This window comes from Pungitius pungitius, chromosome 12 (genome assembly GCF_949316345.1).
Source record: "Pungitius pungitius chromosome 12, fPunPun2.1, whole genome shotgun sequence".
Taxonomy (NCBI): domain Eukaryota; kingdom Metazoa; phylum Chordata; class Actinopteri; order Perciformes; family Gasterosteidae; genus Pungitius; species Pungitius pungitius.
In genome coordinates, this window is record NC_084911.1 from 552,988 (window position 1) to 569,867 (window position 16,880).

Genomic DNA, 16,880 nt, shown 5'->3' on the forward strand with positions numbered 1-16,880 from the left:
CATTTCAGACTCATTGATCAAAGAGAAAAAGGGACGCGTGAACTTTATGAATATTATCCAGTGTCCATTTATTTATTCATCATTCACTACTTTAATTCTAAGCAATTTTCTTTAAGAAATTCAAGTATTTGTTGGGAACACAAGTCAAAAATAAACTGAACAAACCAAAAATGTGTTTGTTTGTTCCTAAAATCAAAGACAAAAAACATCTGTTTCATATTTATAATAAAAACATCAAGTTTCTTTTCATAGAAGAAAAACAAGGCTAATTCTAAACACGACTAGCCCCCCCCCCCCCCTATGAGACGTCTGACCTGCTCAGCTGATCTCCTCACCTGAAGCACCTCTATCCAGAAACGGGTTCCACTCATTGTAAAAATCAACTAATGTCCCTCGAATGACGGATTCATCGTATTTCTGGAGTTGAAACAAGTGATGAACCTTCGTGAAGTGACTCATCTGATGACGTTAATCACAGGAAGATGTTCATGGTTTTACTTCAGAGTTTAAGGATGAGAGAGAACTTGATAATAATGAATTCATCGGTTCGAGGAAATAAACTCAAATCTCAGGGAACAATCTTTGAACGTCAGCGACTTTAATCACAACAAACTAAAACCGTCTAATAAAAATCACTTCCTAAAAGATGAATTCAATCAAGATAAAAGAAATTTACCACAAAATGTACTTTTTTTTCCTTCAACCAACCATCAAAACCCAAAACGCTCTCAGGGGCAAAACACACGCATGCAGATCTACAGGAGGGCCTCCTGGAGGAGGGCAGGTCTCAAGGGGCTGAGAGGAACCGTGCGGAGAACCAGGAGAACCAGGACGAGTACGAGAAGAAACGGTCAAACGCGATGCAGGAGGAGGACCAGGAGTTCTCGGGAGGTTCCTCCTCCTCCTGCTCTACAACAAGAGAGACGAGGCGGTTAAAGTCAGATCTTTAGCCAGGAGAACCTCCGGTGACTCCAGTGTTCTGCTGCTTTGTCCATGTGTAGACGAGGAACCAGTAAACCTTCTGCAGATCTTAAAGGAACCTCTTCGTTTAGGAGGATCATCTCAACCAGAAGAACCGTGTCATCTTTAAAATACTTTAATGATCTGAAGAATGTTCCTGCGTGGAACTCCAGAAGCTTCTTCTCCTCCTCCAGAACTCGTCTTTACTAAACTCCTCACACTGATCCTTGTGATTATTGGCTGATTATTTGTGTGGACGTATTACGGTTGATAAACTAAACAGGAAGTCCTGAAAACGGTAAACTAAAGGAACCAACCAACAGCAGCGTGGGGGGGGGGGGGGGGGGGGGGGGGACAGGTGGAGGCTCTTCTACAAACACTCAATAAATTAAGAGGTAACAAAATGAAAGCCACTTCCTGCTTCTCTGCAATAACAAAAACACATTGAAAAGGGAAGAAGAAGACATCCGAAGCTGGGGCACCTGGGTAATATTCAAAGAGCCGAACCCTGTCACCTGTGATTTAAGTCGGAAATGTACGAGAAGCGTACGAATTTTTCTCTATTTTACAAAGAATGAAATTAAAACATGAAAGATGGATCCAACTTTGAGATTTGTTGCTTATATATTTTTGTGTTTTTTCTCATAAATTTACAACGTAAATATTTAACGAAATTCACCGGCTCTGTAAATATTTATTTTAACGGATAACGGCCCGAGTACCGGTCACAGCTTCCTGTCACAACTTTCAAAATAAAATAATGAGCTCTAAAACGGTGGAAGAAAAGACTTAAACACCTGGCGATGTGTTTCAAATGCAGTAGAAATAAGAGAAAGGATTTTTGCCGTTGAAAATAAACCATAATAAACACGGCTGGAATAGCTTTAAAAAAGAATAAAATAAACTACACAATCCTAGCAAACGATTAAAAGCATTATTTCTTAATGTCTCTAATGATATTTATGGAATAATTAAATCTAGTACTGAGTTCCTCTTTTCTTTTTCTTCCTCGAGAACTTCAGCAGCATTTTTTTATTTATTTCTTAATTCAGCACCAGAAAAAAACGCTGCGAGCTTTGGGCTCGTTGAAGCTTTAGCTTTTAATGTGAGGATCGAACTAAACGAGGAGGAGGAGGAGCTCAGGTGGGTCGGAGGCAGGTGAACAAAAGGAGAAAAATTAAAAAGAGGACCTAAACTCTTCGGTCTTTTTTCCCCACCCGACAAAATCTTTTCCTGGAACTCTCCTGGTGAGGAGGAGGAGAAGGAGCCTTCATCTCTCCTCCTTCCTAGACACCTTGGAGGAATGCCATGCAGTGGACCTGAGGACACAAGGACCAGCACCGGTCAAACAACGCTTCACTGACCCTGCTGTAGATACAAACATGACATATTCATTACAATGACATTATCTGCAATGCTCATTTGCTCTTCTGGACCACTTGGTACTAGCTGTATCCCAAACTACCACCAACAGAGCCAATGCTGTGTAGCTAGCGTGCTACCCTTAGCTTAGCTTACAGTTAGCTAGCGTGCTACCCTTAGCTTAGCTTACAGTTAGCTAGCGTGCTACCCTTAGCTTAGCTTACAGTTAGCTAGCGTGCTACCCTTAGCTTAGCTTATAGTTAGCTAGCGTGCTACCCTTTGCTTACCTTACAGTCAGCTAGCGTGCTACCCTTAGGTTAGCTTACAGTCAGCTAGCGTGCTACCCTTAGCTTAGCTTACAGTTAGCTAGCGTGCTACCCTTAGCTTAGCTTACAGTTAGCTAGCGTGCTACCCTTAGAGATAGATAGTTGGCTGACAGTTATTGTGAGTTAACCACCTTTGATTTTGTAGTCACCCTAACGTTAGCGAGCTAGCTGCGAAATAGCTTCATAGCATTAGCTGCAGTCTTAATGAATTTGAATGACAAACAGTTTTTGTTGTTCTTTAGTGTATTGTTATTAAAAGTTAGTAATGTTAATTCATATATTTCAAATCTCATGAATATATATAAAGAGTCAACTATGCGGTAAAACTTAATATAAATAATTGTGTAATGTTCTCAGGTGATTTAACGGTATTAAGGTAGGCGTTAGCTCTTTACCTTTCAAGCCAAATATTGTTTTAATTTGAAAAGTGCATTTTTTTTAAAAAGACATTTACAAGGGTGAATCGCAAAAAAAATGTTTACGATGACGAAGGACCTCTGGCCGGGTCAGGGCTATACCAGCGCACGGCTGGTTCACCGGTGTTAGCGTCCTTTTACTCTGGGAAAGAACATTTCAACTTTCAGAATTTAAACTGTATTTGTATGAAACTGTAAAATCACCTGAAGACATTACGCAATAATTTTTATGAATAGTTCGACTTGATTGTTAGCGAACTGTCCGGTCAGGACAATGTTGTTAGCTATGAAACGCCGCTAGCTAACTAGCTAACGGGCGGCTCGGCCTCCGCTCACCTGATGAAGGTCTTGAAGGCGGCGCTCTGGGGGTTGATGCACAGCGGCACCCGCTTGCCCTGCTGGTGCTCGGTGATGAAGCGATGGATCAACTCTGGGAGAGAAGAAGACAAGGGTCAGCGACAGCCAACGGTATCCGTGGCAACGAGGAGCCGGGCGCCTCCCCTCACCTTTGCCCTGCCACACGGACAGCAGGCTGTTCTCGTAGCTGTGGCTGAACGGGCGCTCCGCCACCGGCTCGAAGTCGCGGGTATACACGCGCCCGCTGGGGACGGAGTAGCAGCACTGGCACATGCAGGTGTGGTAGCGCAGGCGGCCCTCGTCCAGGTAGGGGTGGGACAGGGCGTCGCTGCCGGAGATCCGCTTAGCCTGAGGGGGGGGGGGGGGGTGGGGGCGACACGGCGAAGGGTCACAACGAGAGGCTCGGACCAGAAGGAGATCCGCGAGGCCGCGCGGCACCTGAACTCACCGGGTCGAACACCAGCATGCGGCAGAGCAGGTGCACGGCCTCGTGCGTGGCGCCGTCAGACAGCATGTAGAGCACCGACAGCGAGGGCTGGAACACAAGCACACGCCCACTTCATCAACGCCGGCCTCACGGTTCACAACAAGGCCCTTAAACAGGTCAGCGATCCACCTTTCCAACAGCCCCTGAACGCATTGCCTTGAAAAACACAGACTCTGTGAAAAGCATTGAATTCTGGGGGTTCTTGTGGGTCCCGTACCGGTTTGTGTGGCCCCCTCAGGATGTGAGCTCTGGCCCCCTCACAGGCCGACGACAGGGCCGACAGGGGGGGCGTCCCTAGCAGGTCTGTGATCAGATCCAGCTGAGGACAGGAAGGGACATCGCAATTAATTCATTTGTCTAATGGAAATAAAACCATTTCCTCTCAAGAACAATAAAATCATGAAATGCACAAACAAAGGAAAATGATCACATTCTATTGAGACTATTGAGCGTAGTTGGAGGCTTTTGCTTTAATCGTCTTAGACCCCCCCCCCACCTGCTGAATGGGGCTCTGGGCCTGGAAGAGGATGCGGCGGCCCAGCAGCTCTGCGAAGATGCAGCCCACCGACCAGACGTCGATGGCTGAGCCGTAGTGCCGGCAGCCCATCAGCACCTCCGGGGCCCGGTAGTACTGGGTCACCACCTCCTGGGTCATGTGACGGGTCGGGTCGGGCTCCTCCACGCGCGCCAGGCCGAAGTCACAGATCTACAGGCCGCAACGCGACGATTAGACTAAACAGATCATAAACGTGTCGTAGAATGGTGGCGTCTCTCCGGTTCACCTTCAGCAGACAGTTGCTGTTGACCAGCAGGTTTCCAGGTTTGATGTCTCGGTGCAGAATCCCAGCGGAGTGAAGGTACTTCAGACCTGAGGCACAAGTGTATTACTATCAATACTACGATTCCACTGAATGCCAATGGTTACGTCCTTCAATGACTTCCCACCTCTGAGGATCTGGTAGAGGAAGACCTTGATGTGGTCGGTGGTGAGCGGCTGAGGAGACACGATCACTTTGTGCAGGTCGCTCTGCATCAGCTCCGTGATCACGTAGCTGAGGAGCGGATTCAGGAAAACATCGGACCGCAGACAAAAGCCATTATTATTATTACTGTTATTAATTAGGCCGCGATGCAGAGGAAGGTGCAGTGTGACAACGGCTCTTTATGGTCACATTTAACCCTCTCGGACCGGCTGTTATCAGATTAACGTCTTTCTGATGTTCCTTGTTCGCACCGAGAATGTATGAAACCGTAAGAAAATCTCCAATAAACCGTTTATTTTACCCAGACTGTAAAAACACTCATGTGACCATAAATCAGACTGAACTTAAGGAAGTGAACAAAGAGTTTAAAACCAATAAATCACAAGTAAAGTCTTCTTTCTTTCTACACTTACTCATTTGTAAAAATAAGTTAGCTGCCATTCTGTGCTTCTACAGATGAACCTGTCGGGTGGTTCAGATGCTTTGATTCTTTTATATCTATATACAAGTTCTAAAAGGATACATTTCCTCAAAGCAGTCGATTTGTGGCGGCTGCAGAATGTCCAACGCCGACAAAACCTGCAGGGAAAACAGAAAACAGTTGGTCTCTCTTTCATCTCTTTGCCCCCCCCAGGCTCCCCCGAGCTGCTCGTCATTACGTTGTCATGTTTGAAGAAGCAGAGCATCCGGAGCTCTCTGAAGACCCGCTTACACGACACCAGGTTCTGGAACACGTTGGGCATCTTCTTCAGGGCCACTTTACGCCCGTCTCGAGGATCCGTGACAGACCTGCGTGACATCACAGGAGGTTCAGTGACATCACAGGAGGTTCAGTGACATCACAGGAGGTGCAGACCAGGCTCTCAGGAGTTTCACTTCCTGCAGCTAAAAGTTCATCTTTGAGGTATTTTCATTAACATTGAAAAGTGCTCCTTTTCAGTGTTTCATTTGATAATTAACTGAATTTGGTTAATTGTCAGATTTGGCCTTTTCATAGAGGAAAAGCATCGATGGTTTATCGGTAAAGATGATAAATGATCATCTCTGCAGGTTTGGTGAATCATGGCAGAGACTTTAGTCTAAATAAAATAAAGAAAACATTTTCTTGGTGCTTGATTAATCGTTAATTTACCAGACGACCCCGAAGGCCCCGTAGCCGATGGGCCGGTCCGGCTCCATCTCAGCCGGGCTCGGCACCTCGCTGGCCGGGTTGCTGTAGGGCTGAGGCACCGCTGCCCCCCCCCCTGTGCTGCCCCCCATGGCTGCGGGGTGGCGGGGCGTCCCGGCCGGAGCGGTGGGTCCGCTTAGGCACGGCGTGGCGCTGAGGCCCGTGGACGGGGCGCCGCAAGACGAGTTCACGCAGAAATACTTGTGGCCCAACTCGGAGCCCGGAAACAAGTCGCTGCAGAGGGTCTGCCGGCCGCCGCCGTGGAACGCCATGGCTCCCCTCGCCGAGGGCCCGGGAACGCTCCGCTTCCTCACACCCGAGCTGCTGGTTGCCTAGGCGACAGGGAAGTGCGGGAGAACACCTGGCATGACCCCGATGACTCCTGAGAGGGAAACAGGAACCAAAGACTTGTTCAATGGAGACGACACAGAATTCATCTGCAAACGCATTTGTCTTCTGTAAAATGATGAACTGAATATTTTGTTTTACCTCGAAGAAAATTGTATGAAATTCAATTAATGGCAAATTGGTTAATAGAAAATGAATAATTGCAGCTGTATTTGCAGAATATCAGGACAGACATAACGGATCGATCTAATGATTCCAAAGTGATTATAAGATACATTGAGGAAAATAATTGAAACATCAGAAAGCTGCTAACGTAAAGAAATGTGCTGATGGACACAATGCGAACGTGACGTCGTTCTAAAGTAAAAACTGCAAAATGATCACATCAACAGATCAAAAATGTAAATAGAAATGCAAACTTTCAGTCCAGCAAACGTAAAAACCGTCAGCAGAAATGTGGACTATAGAATATATAATAAAAATAGGAACAAAATAAAAAATAATAGTTTGCTCTCACCTGGTTGGTTAGTGAAGCTAATCGGTTAGCTTAGCTAGCTAGGTTAGCCGATGATGGTCCAGCGACGAACCAAAATTGTCAAAAATAAATGAACGTTGCGCTCGATGGGAACCACAGAAACGAGCTGCAGAGCAACCGCCGCGAACACAAGCACGTGATTAAACGTTAGCGCTATTCTAGACGTTTTAAATGACGTGATACATAGTAGAAACCAAACTAGCTAACATGCTAACCAGCTGTTCGTGCTAACAGGTTAACCCGATGCTGTCTGACCCACATAACTATCACTGGTCGGTATCAGTGACCTACATATGTCAAAAAGAAGGCATCCGCGTTGATGATGTATTCGACACACGCGCAAACAAACCCTCGGTTAAATCAAATAGATGACCCAGAAACTAGTTTCAGAAAGGAGTCGATTAAACCGAGATAGTTGTGGGTGTAGCGGAGCTGCTAGCCCGGCTAGCCGAGCAGCTAGCTCTGCGCTGTTCGCTAGCTGGCCATCGCGTCGTGATATCCGCCGAACACACGTCCCATTAAGACGGTTTGTCGTGATTTCTGGATCAATATGTCTCATCCAGGATGCCTAGTGGTGGTCTGCGGTGTCTCGTAAAGCTCTCCGGTCGCTTTCACCGCGGCTAGCTGGTTAGCTAGTCGGTAGGAGGAGCTGGTAAAGCCGGGTGGGGGAGGGGCGACGCTGCTGTAAACAATGCTAACGTTAGCGGAGTTAGCATTGAAGTAAAAGTAATCCACACTATAAAAATATTCATATCAATTAAAAGTGCGTTGGAATCTCTACCACAGTAAAAGTACTACTGTTAATAGTACACTCTAACAAGTATTAATACTGCACTGTAAAATAAAAATACTGGCAATTGTTAGTTGTAAAAATACCAGTAAATGTAACCCCAGTGAATGTTAATAGCACTCGGTATAATGTACTAATACTACACTGGAAAAATACATCTACTGAGAAATCCTGCAGTCGCACATTCGGTCGGTGAAGCAGTCGAAGAAAAATCCAACATGACTCCACATGTGCGTCTTCGTGCTTTTTAATAAGTAACGAGGCGCGTTGCACTATGCATCAAGTACAATCAACACGCATGGCCACAGGAGATGTCACCAACGCAGCTACGGAGTACAAGTCAACTTCTTCCAGAGAGCGAGGCCAAGCAGAGGACTGATGCACATTCAGAGTTTATGGTACAAATAAACTATACGTAGAAAAGTGGATCACAGGATGTCCATCTCAGGTCCCTGCTCCCAACCAGAGAGCGTTTAGTACTAAAATAAGTTATCGTGCCCCCCTCCCCCCCCCCTGTTGTAAACAAACACTGACACATTGTGGAATACAAATAATCTAAAAACACTTTACAAAATTGTGACGCTATGTGCAAGTCGGTCGAGACGATACGACGACGGCAAAGAGAGAAACGGCTAATTGCTAAAACCACCGGAGTAAAAATACACATGTTTCATATTTAATGAGTTCCTTATTGTCTCTTCTGATCCGCACAGGAAGGTCAAAAGGTCAGGGGAAAAAAGTCTGTACAAAGAACGTTGAAGAGGGGCGGCGGCTTCTGTCGCTCTGAGTCCGGTTCTGGAGAGAAAACATCTGGAAGGTGAAAAGAAAAAGATTTAAAATAAACAGTTTCATCATGAGGCCAAAAGAATGAAACTACAAAGAGACAAAGAGACACAACGCTGACTCCAGTGATGTCACTCGACTCAAATGTCATGCAGTGAGTGACATTCTTTAAAGCATCTGGATGTGTGAGTGACCTGTTACACACACCTGGATAGGATGCAGTCCCCCCCCCCCCCGGGCCTCCCCAGCGTGCTAGCTGTGGGCTGGGGGCCCGATGCCGGCGCCGTCTGTCACTAGCAGCCCCCCCGCGTTAGCGCTAGACTCGGTGACAGGAACGCCGCTGGCGCTGGTGGGGGCGGGGTCACCCTGGTTGCCGTGGGTGCCCATGTGACCCTGGAGCTGCGTGGCCGTCTTGCACTGCACGCCACACAGCTGGCAGAGCAGCACCCCGCTGCCCCCCGTCCCACCGAAGCCCCCCCGCGCCCCCCCGCTCTCCTTCCACTCCTGACCGTGGTGCTTCTGGGCGTGGACCCGCAGGTAGGTGACCGTGGTGAAGCCTGGAAAACGAGCACTTCCTGTTGGTCATCGACACACAAACAACGCAAAGCGCCTTCACAATAAGAGCCTGCAGCTGGACTCACTGCGGTTGCACAGGTGACAGGCGTGGTGCTGCGACTGGTTGTGGACCCTCATGTGGTCCGTGATGTAGGCAGCGGACAGCAGCTTCCCACAGATGTGACACGGCACCTTCTCCTCGTGGCGGATCAGGTGAGCGCGCAGGCGGTCCCGCGTGGCGAACGCCGACGTGCACGTCTGTGTGCACGGAGGATTCATCAGGGATGAAATAAACAGAATAGAGCGCCGATCAATTAGTACAATAAATATCGAACCAAAACCCACTCAGCGTAAAGATCAACAGTTTCACAAATAGCCAAAATGTGCCTCATATTTATGGAAAAAAATCATTGAATTAAAAAGTATTAAGGAAGTGAGGTCTAAGTAAGGAAGACAAATGACAGAAGAACAAATAACTAAATGAAAATTGAGAAGAAAAAAAAAATTTACTGGAAGGGGGAAAATTAAAGTGAAAGAAAAAGATTTGAGAAAAGTGAATTTATGAAATGCATTTTGTTTATTTTTCTTCAGCAGCTCGGTCCATAAAATACATTTACTCTGAAATTATTTGATTCATTTCCACTAAAAACTTCAGTGTTTCAGTTCCTTTGTTTCAACAAGTTTTTTACTGTGATAAAACACCATCATCCTCATCTTCATCTTCATCCTCGTCACCATGGTTCGGTGCTCTGCTCCATAAACCCAAAGCGGTAGATTTACAGTAAACAGGAAGTTACCGTGCACTTGAACGGTCTCTCTGTGGAGTGCACCTGGCGGACATGGCTGTTCAGGTGATCCGGGCTGAAAGAACAGAACCAGGCGTTAAAAAAACACCAGGACCAGGCCCCTCGGGCCTGAAGGTGCTGGTTCACAGGATCTAGTTCAGCAGGACTGAACCGGACCACCACAGACAAGACAAGACAGCTTCCTGTTTGACGATAAAAGCTCCTAAACTCATTTATTAATCGGTCATATTAATATCGATGCATCAGCTGCTAAAATGTGCTTGAAAAAGATTCTTTTTCTCTTTTCATATCTCACACCTACAAATGTAAACTGTCTGATCACAGTTTTAATCCTCAATAATCAAAGCGTACCGGGAGAAGGCCTTGGCGCAGTGAGGACACACGTAGGGTTTCTCCACGCCGCCCTGGTGCGAGCGCACGTGGTAGCTCATGCGGTCCTTCCTCTTGAAGCGCTGCTGGCAGACGGGACACGAGTACGGCTTCTCGTCCGAGTGGGACAGGCGGTGCCGGTTCAGGTGGTACACGTCCCGGAAGGCCTTGCCGCACGCCTCGCAGGCGTGGTTCTTCCTCACCGGGTGGGGGCTCGGTCGGGGAAACGTGCAGGAGGTCTGCAAGATGGGGGGGGAGGGGGGGATATTTGATAATTACAGTTAAGTTCATGAATAAAAACTACATTTAACAGATACCTTACTTGTCTTTAACCGGATTGTGTTTTATGTGCTTAAACAATGAATCTAAGATGCTACGCTACAGTGTCACTAACCATTTGTTCCTGTAATAAGTCGTCAACTTTATTAACTATTTATTACCAGCTTCCTGTTCTTACCTTCCATAGTAAAAGCACCAGATGTATTTCCAATAAAAGGAATAAATTACGCTTTAACAAAAAGCCAAAATATCCTTAGAGGACCATAAGAAATATAAATAAAGGATGAATCAAACCAAAGCCCACCTGCTCCACGGAGCCCACCACGACCACAGCTGCCTGGATGGGTTGGGGCGGCGCTGCCATGGTAACGGTTGCGGGGGCGATGGAAACAGAGACCTGGCGGCCCTCCTGGTTGCCGTGCTGCGTGAGGGTCTGCGGGGCTGCAGGAGGTGGAGGAGGAGGAGGAGGCAGAGTGAGGTGGAGCAGAGACAGAGGCACCGCCTGCCTCCCTCCACCTTTGACCCCGTCCTCCTTCTCCCGGGCCGCCCGGTCCTTCATCTTGATGCCCGTGTGCACCGACTGGTGCCGCCGCAGGTTGTAGCTGTTCTTGAACTCCTTGTTGCAGGTGGCGCAGATGTGAGCGGCCCGGCCCGGTTTGGGCAGCGGTTTGACTGACGGTCAGAAGAGACTCCATGTTATATTATATATGAACAACATGCCAGATACAGACCAGCAAACCCTACACAACACTAATCTCCTATATATATATATATATATATATAAATGTGTAAAATGATGAGTCACAAGAGTCCAGCTGTATGTTACACATGATCAATATGCCCCCCCCCCCTCACCAGGAAGGGGCTCCTCGCTGAGAGCGGCGGTGTCCACGGTGGAGGGCGGCGTGCCCATGTGGTCGCCCGGAGGAGACGGAGACGACACGGAGAGCTCGGGCATCAGATCGGACTGAAGAGGCGTCTCCGGCTGAGTCTGAGACGTCGAGGTCTGAAACAGTAGTAGTAGTAGTAGTAATAGTAGTACACAAGTACACGTATTGTACTTCAACAGGTGTTATGTCTGCTTATCAACCTATTGATCCATCAGGGTTATCAAGTGATCAGTTCATATCTCAGAATACCACTACAATTAAATACTGCTTTTACATTCATATGTAATAGCACCACAGTCACAGTTTAATTACTTTGCCTATATTTGAATTATATTTACTTAGAATAATTACATTATTTCAGCAGAGAATTTTTACTCTGTGGTATTAATTAGTCTCCGTTTATTCATAAATAATAACCATCCTCTCAGAGAGGTGAACATGTTTTTTCGCCCCCCTCCCTTAAACCCCATGAAGAAGTGTCAAACATCCCCCTCCTCCCTTTGCTCCTCCGTCTCTCCTCCCCAACCCCCTCCGCTGGAGCTTCAATTACCGCTCACCTGAAAGAGGAAGTTACTCCAGGAGGTGTCCATGTTGGACCTCAGCAGCCCGGGGACCAGCGGCTAGCAGTCCGGGGACCAGCGGCTAGCAGTCCGGGCACCAGCGGCTAGCAGCCCGGGGACCAGGAGCTAGCAGCCCGGGGACCAGCGGCTAGCAGCCTGGGGACCAGCGGCTAGCAGCCCGGGGACCAGGAGCTAGCAGCCCAGGGACCAGCGGCTAGCAGTCCGGGGACCAGGAGCTAGCAGCCCGGGGACCAGCGGCTAGCAGCCCGGGGACCAGCGGCTAGCAGCCCGGGGAGGGGGTGGGAGGGATGAGGACCGGAGCCCTGAGGACCAGCCGTTCCTCACGGCCGCTCTGAGGCGTGTGTCTCCTCCGCACCTGTCCGGGTTCAGCGGATCGGAAATAAGTGTTCCGGACGACGTTTAGCTGAACGTGAGACCGAGAAACCTGCTACGAGTCATGAATTAGAAATAGAATATAGAATCACCATTTTGCAAACGCGCCAAAATGGTTGATGTCATGCTTTTATTTTAATGGTACGGTATCAATAATATATATAATTTGCTTATGTCTACTGTAATAAAAAATGTTGCGATAATTTGTCGACCGAAGACGAGTAGGAGGTCGCGCTCATCGTTGCTCCGTGGGAGGAGAGGAGAGGAGAGGAGAGGAGAGGAGGGGGAGAAGGAGGAGGCCGCCGCGGCGTCGGATCCCTGAGCCTCGGCGTTGCGTACAGCTTGTCCCCCGCCTACAGAGCTCCCGGTCGGCCGCGGTCCATGGCTCCGCCTCGAAGTCCCGATCCACAGGGTGACATCTTTCTCTTTTTTTAGGTCCTCTCTCGCCCTCCCTCTCGGTCTTCCTTTTCTTTTCTTTCTCCCCCCTTGTCCCTCTCCGTTTAAAGGGACCGCGTCCCTCCCTCCCCCCTCCCCGTGGGCCGACAAATAATCACACAACGACCCGGCCGTCCGCGTCCCTCCTCCGGTTCAACGATTCATTACAACAACGCACGCACCGCGCGGCGGGTCACCGGAACTCGTGCTCGCTGAAATGGGTCCGGGTTCCGCTCAAACAAGTTCCGTTCGGGTCCCATCCGGGTCTCATCCGGGGCCTCAGCGGTAACGATGCGCGCAGGTGCAAACAGCTGGACTGCGAGGTGACGTCACAGTCAGGACACAGTGAATACACCAAGAATTATTATATTTGAGCTTTAAAAAGGGAAAAACTACTTAAGCTTTGTCTGCATATGAATAAAGAATAATAATGAAAATAAATGTGGGCAGTTTTTATTTGCACAATTAAGTCAAACCATGTGCACTTTTATACCACCAACTCATATACATTTGTATATTCTACTGTTATAATACATTCTATTCAAACACTTCAAACACACACACACGGTGTCTTTTCATGTTGAGCAGTTTAAACGTGGACACACTTCTACCACAAAACATGAACGATATGAAAAAGCAAAAACTGATTAACATGACATTTGTCTGCATGTTTGGTCTCTTCACACAATCGCATAAATACATTTTAGAATATCATCATCATTGAGGAATACAATTTTAAATTTGCCCGTAGCGATTTTCTCCAAAAGTTAGTTGATCGCTGATTGATGGTTTGATCATTAAAAGGTCCACAAAACATGAGGGAAGGATAAAGCATAAATGTCTATTTGTCCAACCGACAGGTACAGCTGCAGTTTAAATACAACAATAAATATTTTCTCTTAAGCGTCAGAGTGAACTATGTTTGTCAAACTGGTTAAATATGGATCAGCAATAATCTCATTCAGAACCAGACTTAAATATATTTGATGTGTGAGGTCATCATTGCAGAGGATGAAAAGCACTCTGTGACTGAAGCGTGATGACAGATCTCGTTTGTACAGTTTAATCGTTCTGTATTATTTATCACGACCGGATCAATAATCCAGCAGACGTTCATCTGACGTCGCCGTGTTTGGTCATAAATCCTCCGTCCCCTCAAGTGCACGGACATAAACAAACAAATAAAAAACATGGCTGACTAGCTCCTCCCCCTCTCACTGCGTCTTCCTGCTCTTCTCCCGCTCGGCGGCGTCCATGGCGGCCATGTTCTGTGAGGCGGTGACCAGGTGGACCACGCTGATGGCCGTCTTCAGGAGGCAGATGGTCCCACAGAGCCCCTGAAGCCAGTAGAGCCAGGCTGCAGTACACAGAGTACACAGGTCCTTTACTGCTGTGCAGGTAGTGATGACACAGCAGAACGTACCACGAAGCTCTTACCTGCAGGCTCCTGGATGTGATGGAGGAGGAAGAGGAGGCAGAAGAAGAGCTCGTTCCCGGCGCACATGACAAACAGAACCGGCTACAGGACACAAACACACACACACCGTGACTCTCTGACACACACACACAGTCACTGTGTGTGTGTGTGTGTGTGTGTGCGCGCGCTCCTCACCTTGGAGGTGTAGTAGATCCGGAGGATGGGGTTCCCTGAGAGGTCAATGTTCTTATGACTGGAGGAGCCCGTTATTGTCGAGCTGAGAGAAGAGGCAGCGAGTCACGTCTCATGGTGTTTTATACAGGAAACATGAAACATGTCAAGTGGGACAAGCGCATGTTTTTGAGAGAGAATCTGGTCATTTTTCAAAATAAAACATTTTTCAGAAAAAACGCAAAATTAAAGGGTGGCGACTCCTCCGGTCCCAGAGAAGAAGTGAAAAGAAGTCAAGCCAAGTGTCCCAGGTCCTCAGAGCACCAAGTCGCTTCTTCACAGCACAGAAGAAGAGGCCCTGACTAGTACTGGTGTACTGCTGTACTGGTGTACTGGTACCTGTGCAGGTGCAGCCAGTGGCTGGCGATGTCCACACACATGCTGAGCTGGAAGAGGAAGGCGTAGGACGGGTAGAGCAGCGACAGGTTGACCAGCAGACACATGGTGGCACAGCGGTCCGTCAGCATGTCCATCATGGCTCCAAACTTGGTGGCTGGAAGGAGAGAAAACGGCGCCATAGGCGTGGGAGGGTGTAGAATACTTTCAATGATTATACTTTTAGCCTAAAGTTTCTTCAAATGACCAGAATAATAATACATCACCATTATTATCTAATATCTAACAAACGTTACATCATAAAACAACAATCTGTACACCAAGCCGTCAATGAGGACACAAGGAGCCGTAGTCTCAAAGAAATACAATTTCACAAATACTAGCATTTCTACCACAAGACATGCTTTTACTACTTCAAATCCTAACCGGAGCCAGAGTACACACAGTACACGGATTGTACTCAGTCCGGATGTATACGTACACTGGTTGAGGGCTCGGGCCGCGTGTCCGTCCAGAGCGTCCAGCAGCGCGCTGAGCAGGTAGCAGAACACCGCGGTCCAGGGACAACACGGCATCAGAGCGAAGGCCAGCAGGGCCAGCAGGATACGGCCGTAACCTGAGGTACAAGTACACGGGGTCAGCAGAGGTACAAGTACACGGGCTCAGCAGAGGTACGAGTACACGGGGTCAGCAGAGGTACGAGTACACGGGGTCAGCAGAAGTACACGGTGTCACCAGAGGTACACGGTGTCACCAGAGGTACAAGTACAAGGGGTCAGCAGAAGTACACGGTGTCACCAGAGGTACAAGTACAAGGGGTCAGCAGAAGTACACGGTGTCACCAGAGGTACAAGTACAAGGGGTCAGCAGAAGTACACGGTGTCACCAGAGGTACAAGTACACGGGGTCAGCAGAGGTACAAGTACAAGGGGTCAGCAGAGGTACGAGTACACGGGGTCAGCAGAGGTACACAGGGTCAGCAGAAGTACACGGTGTCACCAGAGGTACAAGTACACGGTGTCACCAGAGGTACAAGTACAAGGGGTCAGCAGAAGTACACAGTGTCACCAGAGGTACAAGTACACGGGGTCAGCAGAGGTACAAGTACAAGGGGTCAGCAGAGGTACGAGTACACGGGGTCAGCAGAAGTACACAGGGTCAGCAGAAGTACACGGTGTCACCAGAGGTACAAGTACACGGGGTCAGCAGAGGTACAAGTACAAGGGGTCAGCAGAGGTACAAGTACAAGGGGTCAGCAGAAGTACACAGTGTCACCAGAGGTACAAGTACACGGGGTCACCAGAGGTACAAGTACACGGTGTCACCAGAGGTACAAGTACACGGGGTCAGCAGAGGTACAAGTACACGGGGTCAGCAGAGGTACAAGTACAAGGGGTCAGCAGAAGTACACGGTGTCACCAGAGGTACAAGTACACGGGGTCAGCAGAAGTACACAGGGTCACCAGAGGTACAAGTACACGGGGTCACCAGAGGTACAAGTACAAGGGGTCAGCAGAAGTACAACTGGTGAGCAGAGGTACAAGTACAACGGCTACTCCACCACACGTTTAGCTGAAGCTAGCTAGCTAACGCTACGGGTTGGTAAGAGACGAGGGGAACTAACCGATCAAATTGGGGACGAAGAAGAAGATGTTTTCCTCCGCCATCTTGGATGCTTCCCGGTCCGTGTCTGTCGGTGTCCGGTAGATTCGGTAGATTCAGTCGCTCAGTGTTATTTGAAAGAGACAACGAAACTAACGGCGACAGTTGGATGTTCGCTGAATGATTACTTCTTCGGAGAAGAGAAACATCGATTTCCTGTTTCCGATCAGCGACAATGACATGACTTCCGCTAACATTTCAGAATAAGAGCGTAACGCTGACTAACTTTGTACCTACTTTCCAAACAAAACCCTTTGAACGATGTTCGTGTCACTAGTTATTTTTCAACAGTGCCGATTGTATTTCTAAAGCCTTAAATCCAGTTATATCGTTATGATAGTTGAACCTCATTAAAATACCTGTCCATGTCCAAAAGGCAGGAACTTGATTCATTTTACTCATGAACAACACACTGGAATACACAATGTGCAT

The 16,880-nt window shown here is 48.0% G+C and overlaps 3 protein-coding genes across 3 annotated transcripts; all 3 read right to left on the minus strand.

Moving 5' to 3' along the window:
- Positions 1-51: 51 nt before the first annotated feature.
- nlk1 (nemo-like kinase, type 1) lies at positions 52-7,605 on the minus strand. The gene is made up of 12 exons (XM_037477296.2): positions 6,925-7,605; positions 6,024-6,441; positions 5,551-5,680; positions 5,415-5,470; positions 4,854-4,960; positions 4,691-4,776; positions 4,405-4,614; positions 4,126-4,227; positions 3,870-3,956; positions 3,571-3,769; positions 3,401-3,494; positions 52-2,279 (listed from the first exon to the last, which is right to left on the minus strand). The coding sequence occupies exons 2-12, from the start codon at positions 6,329-6,331 to the stop codon at positions 2,231-2,233; spliced, it is 1,428 nt and encodes a 475-aa protein (XP_037333193.1). The 5' UTR covers positions 6,332-6,441; positions 6,925-7,605; the 3' UTR covers positions 52-2,230.
- A 359-nt stretch (positions 7,606-7,964) lies between these two features.
- Positions 7,965-12,988, minus strand: LOC119220526 (myc-associated zinc finger protein-like). The gene is made up of 8 exons (XM_037476625.2): positions 11,972-12,988; positions 11,380-11,530; positions 10,829-11,196; positions 10,228-10,484; positions 9,868-9,931; positions 9,157-9,328; positions 8,723-9,072; positions 7,965-8,542 (listed from the first exon to the last, which is right to left on the minus strand). The coding sequence occupies exons 1-7, from the start codon at positions 12,002-12,004 to the stop codon at positions 8,768-8,770; spliced, it is 1,350 nt and encodes a 449-aa protein (XP_037332522.2). The 5' UTR covers positions 12,005-12,988; the 3' UTR covers positions 7,965-8,542; positions 8,723-8,767.
- Positions 12,989-13,233: 245 nt separating this feature from the next.
- cdipt (CDP-diacylglycerol--inositol 3-phosphatidyltransferase (phosphatidylinositol synthase)) lies at positions 13,234-16,633 on the minus strand. The gene is made up of 6 exons (XM_037476626.2): positions 16,411-16,633; positions 15,268-15,402; positions 14,790-14,943; positions 14,415-14,496; positions 14,240-14,321; positions 13,234-14,159 (listed from the first exon to the last, which is right to left on the minus strand). Exons 1-6 carry the CDS (start codon positions 16,451-16,453, stop codon positions 14,017-14,019), a joined length of 639 nt encoding a protein of 212 aa, XP_037332523.1. The 5' UTR covers positions 16,454-16,633; the 3' UTR covers positions 13,234-14,016.
- Positions 16,634-16,880: the final 247 nt, after the last annotated feature.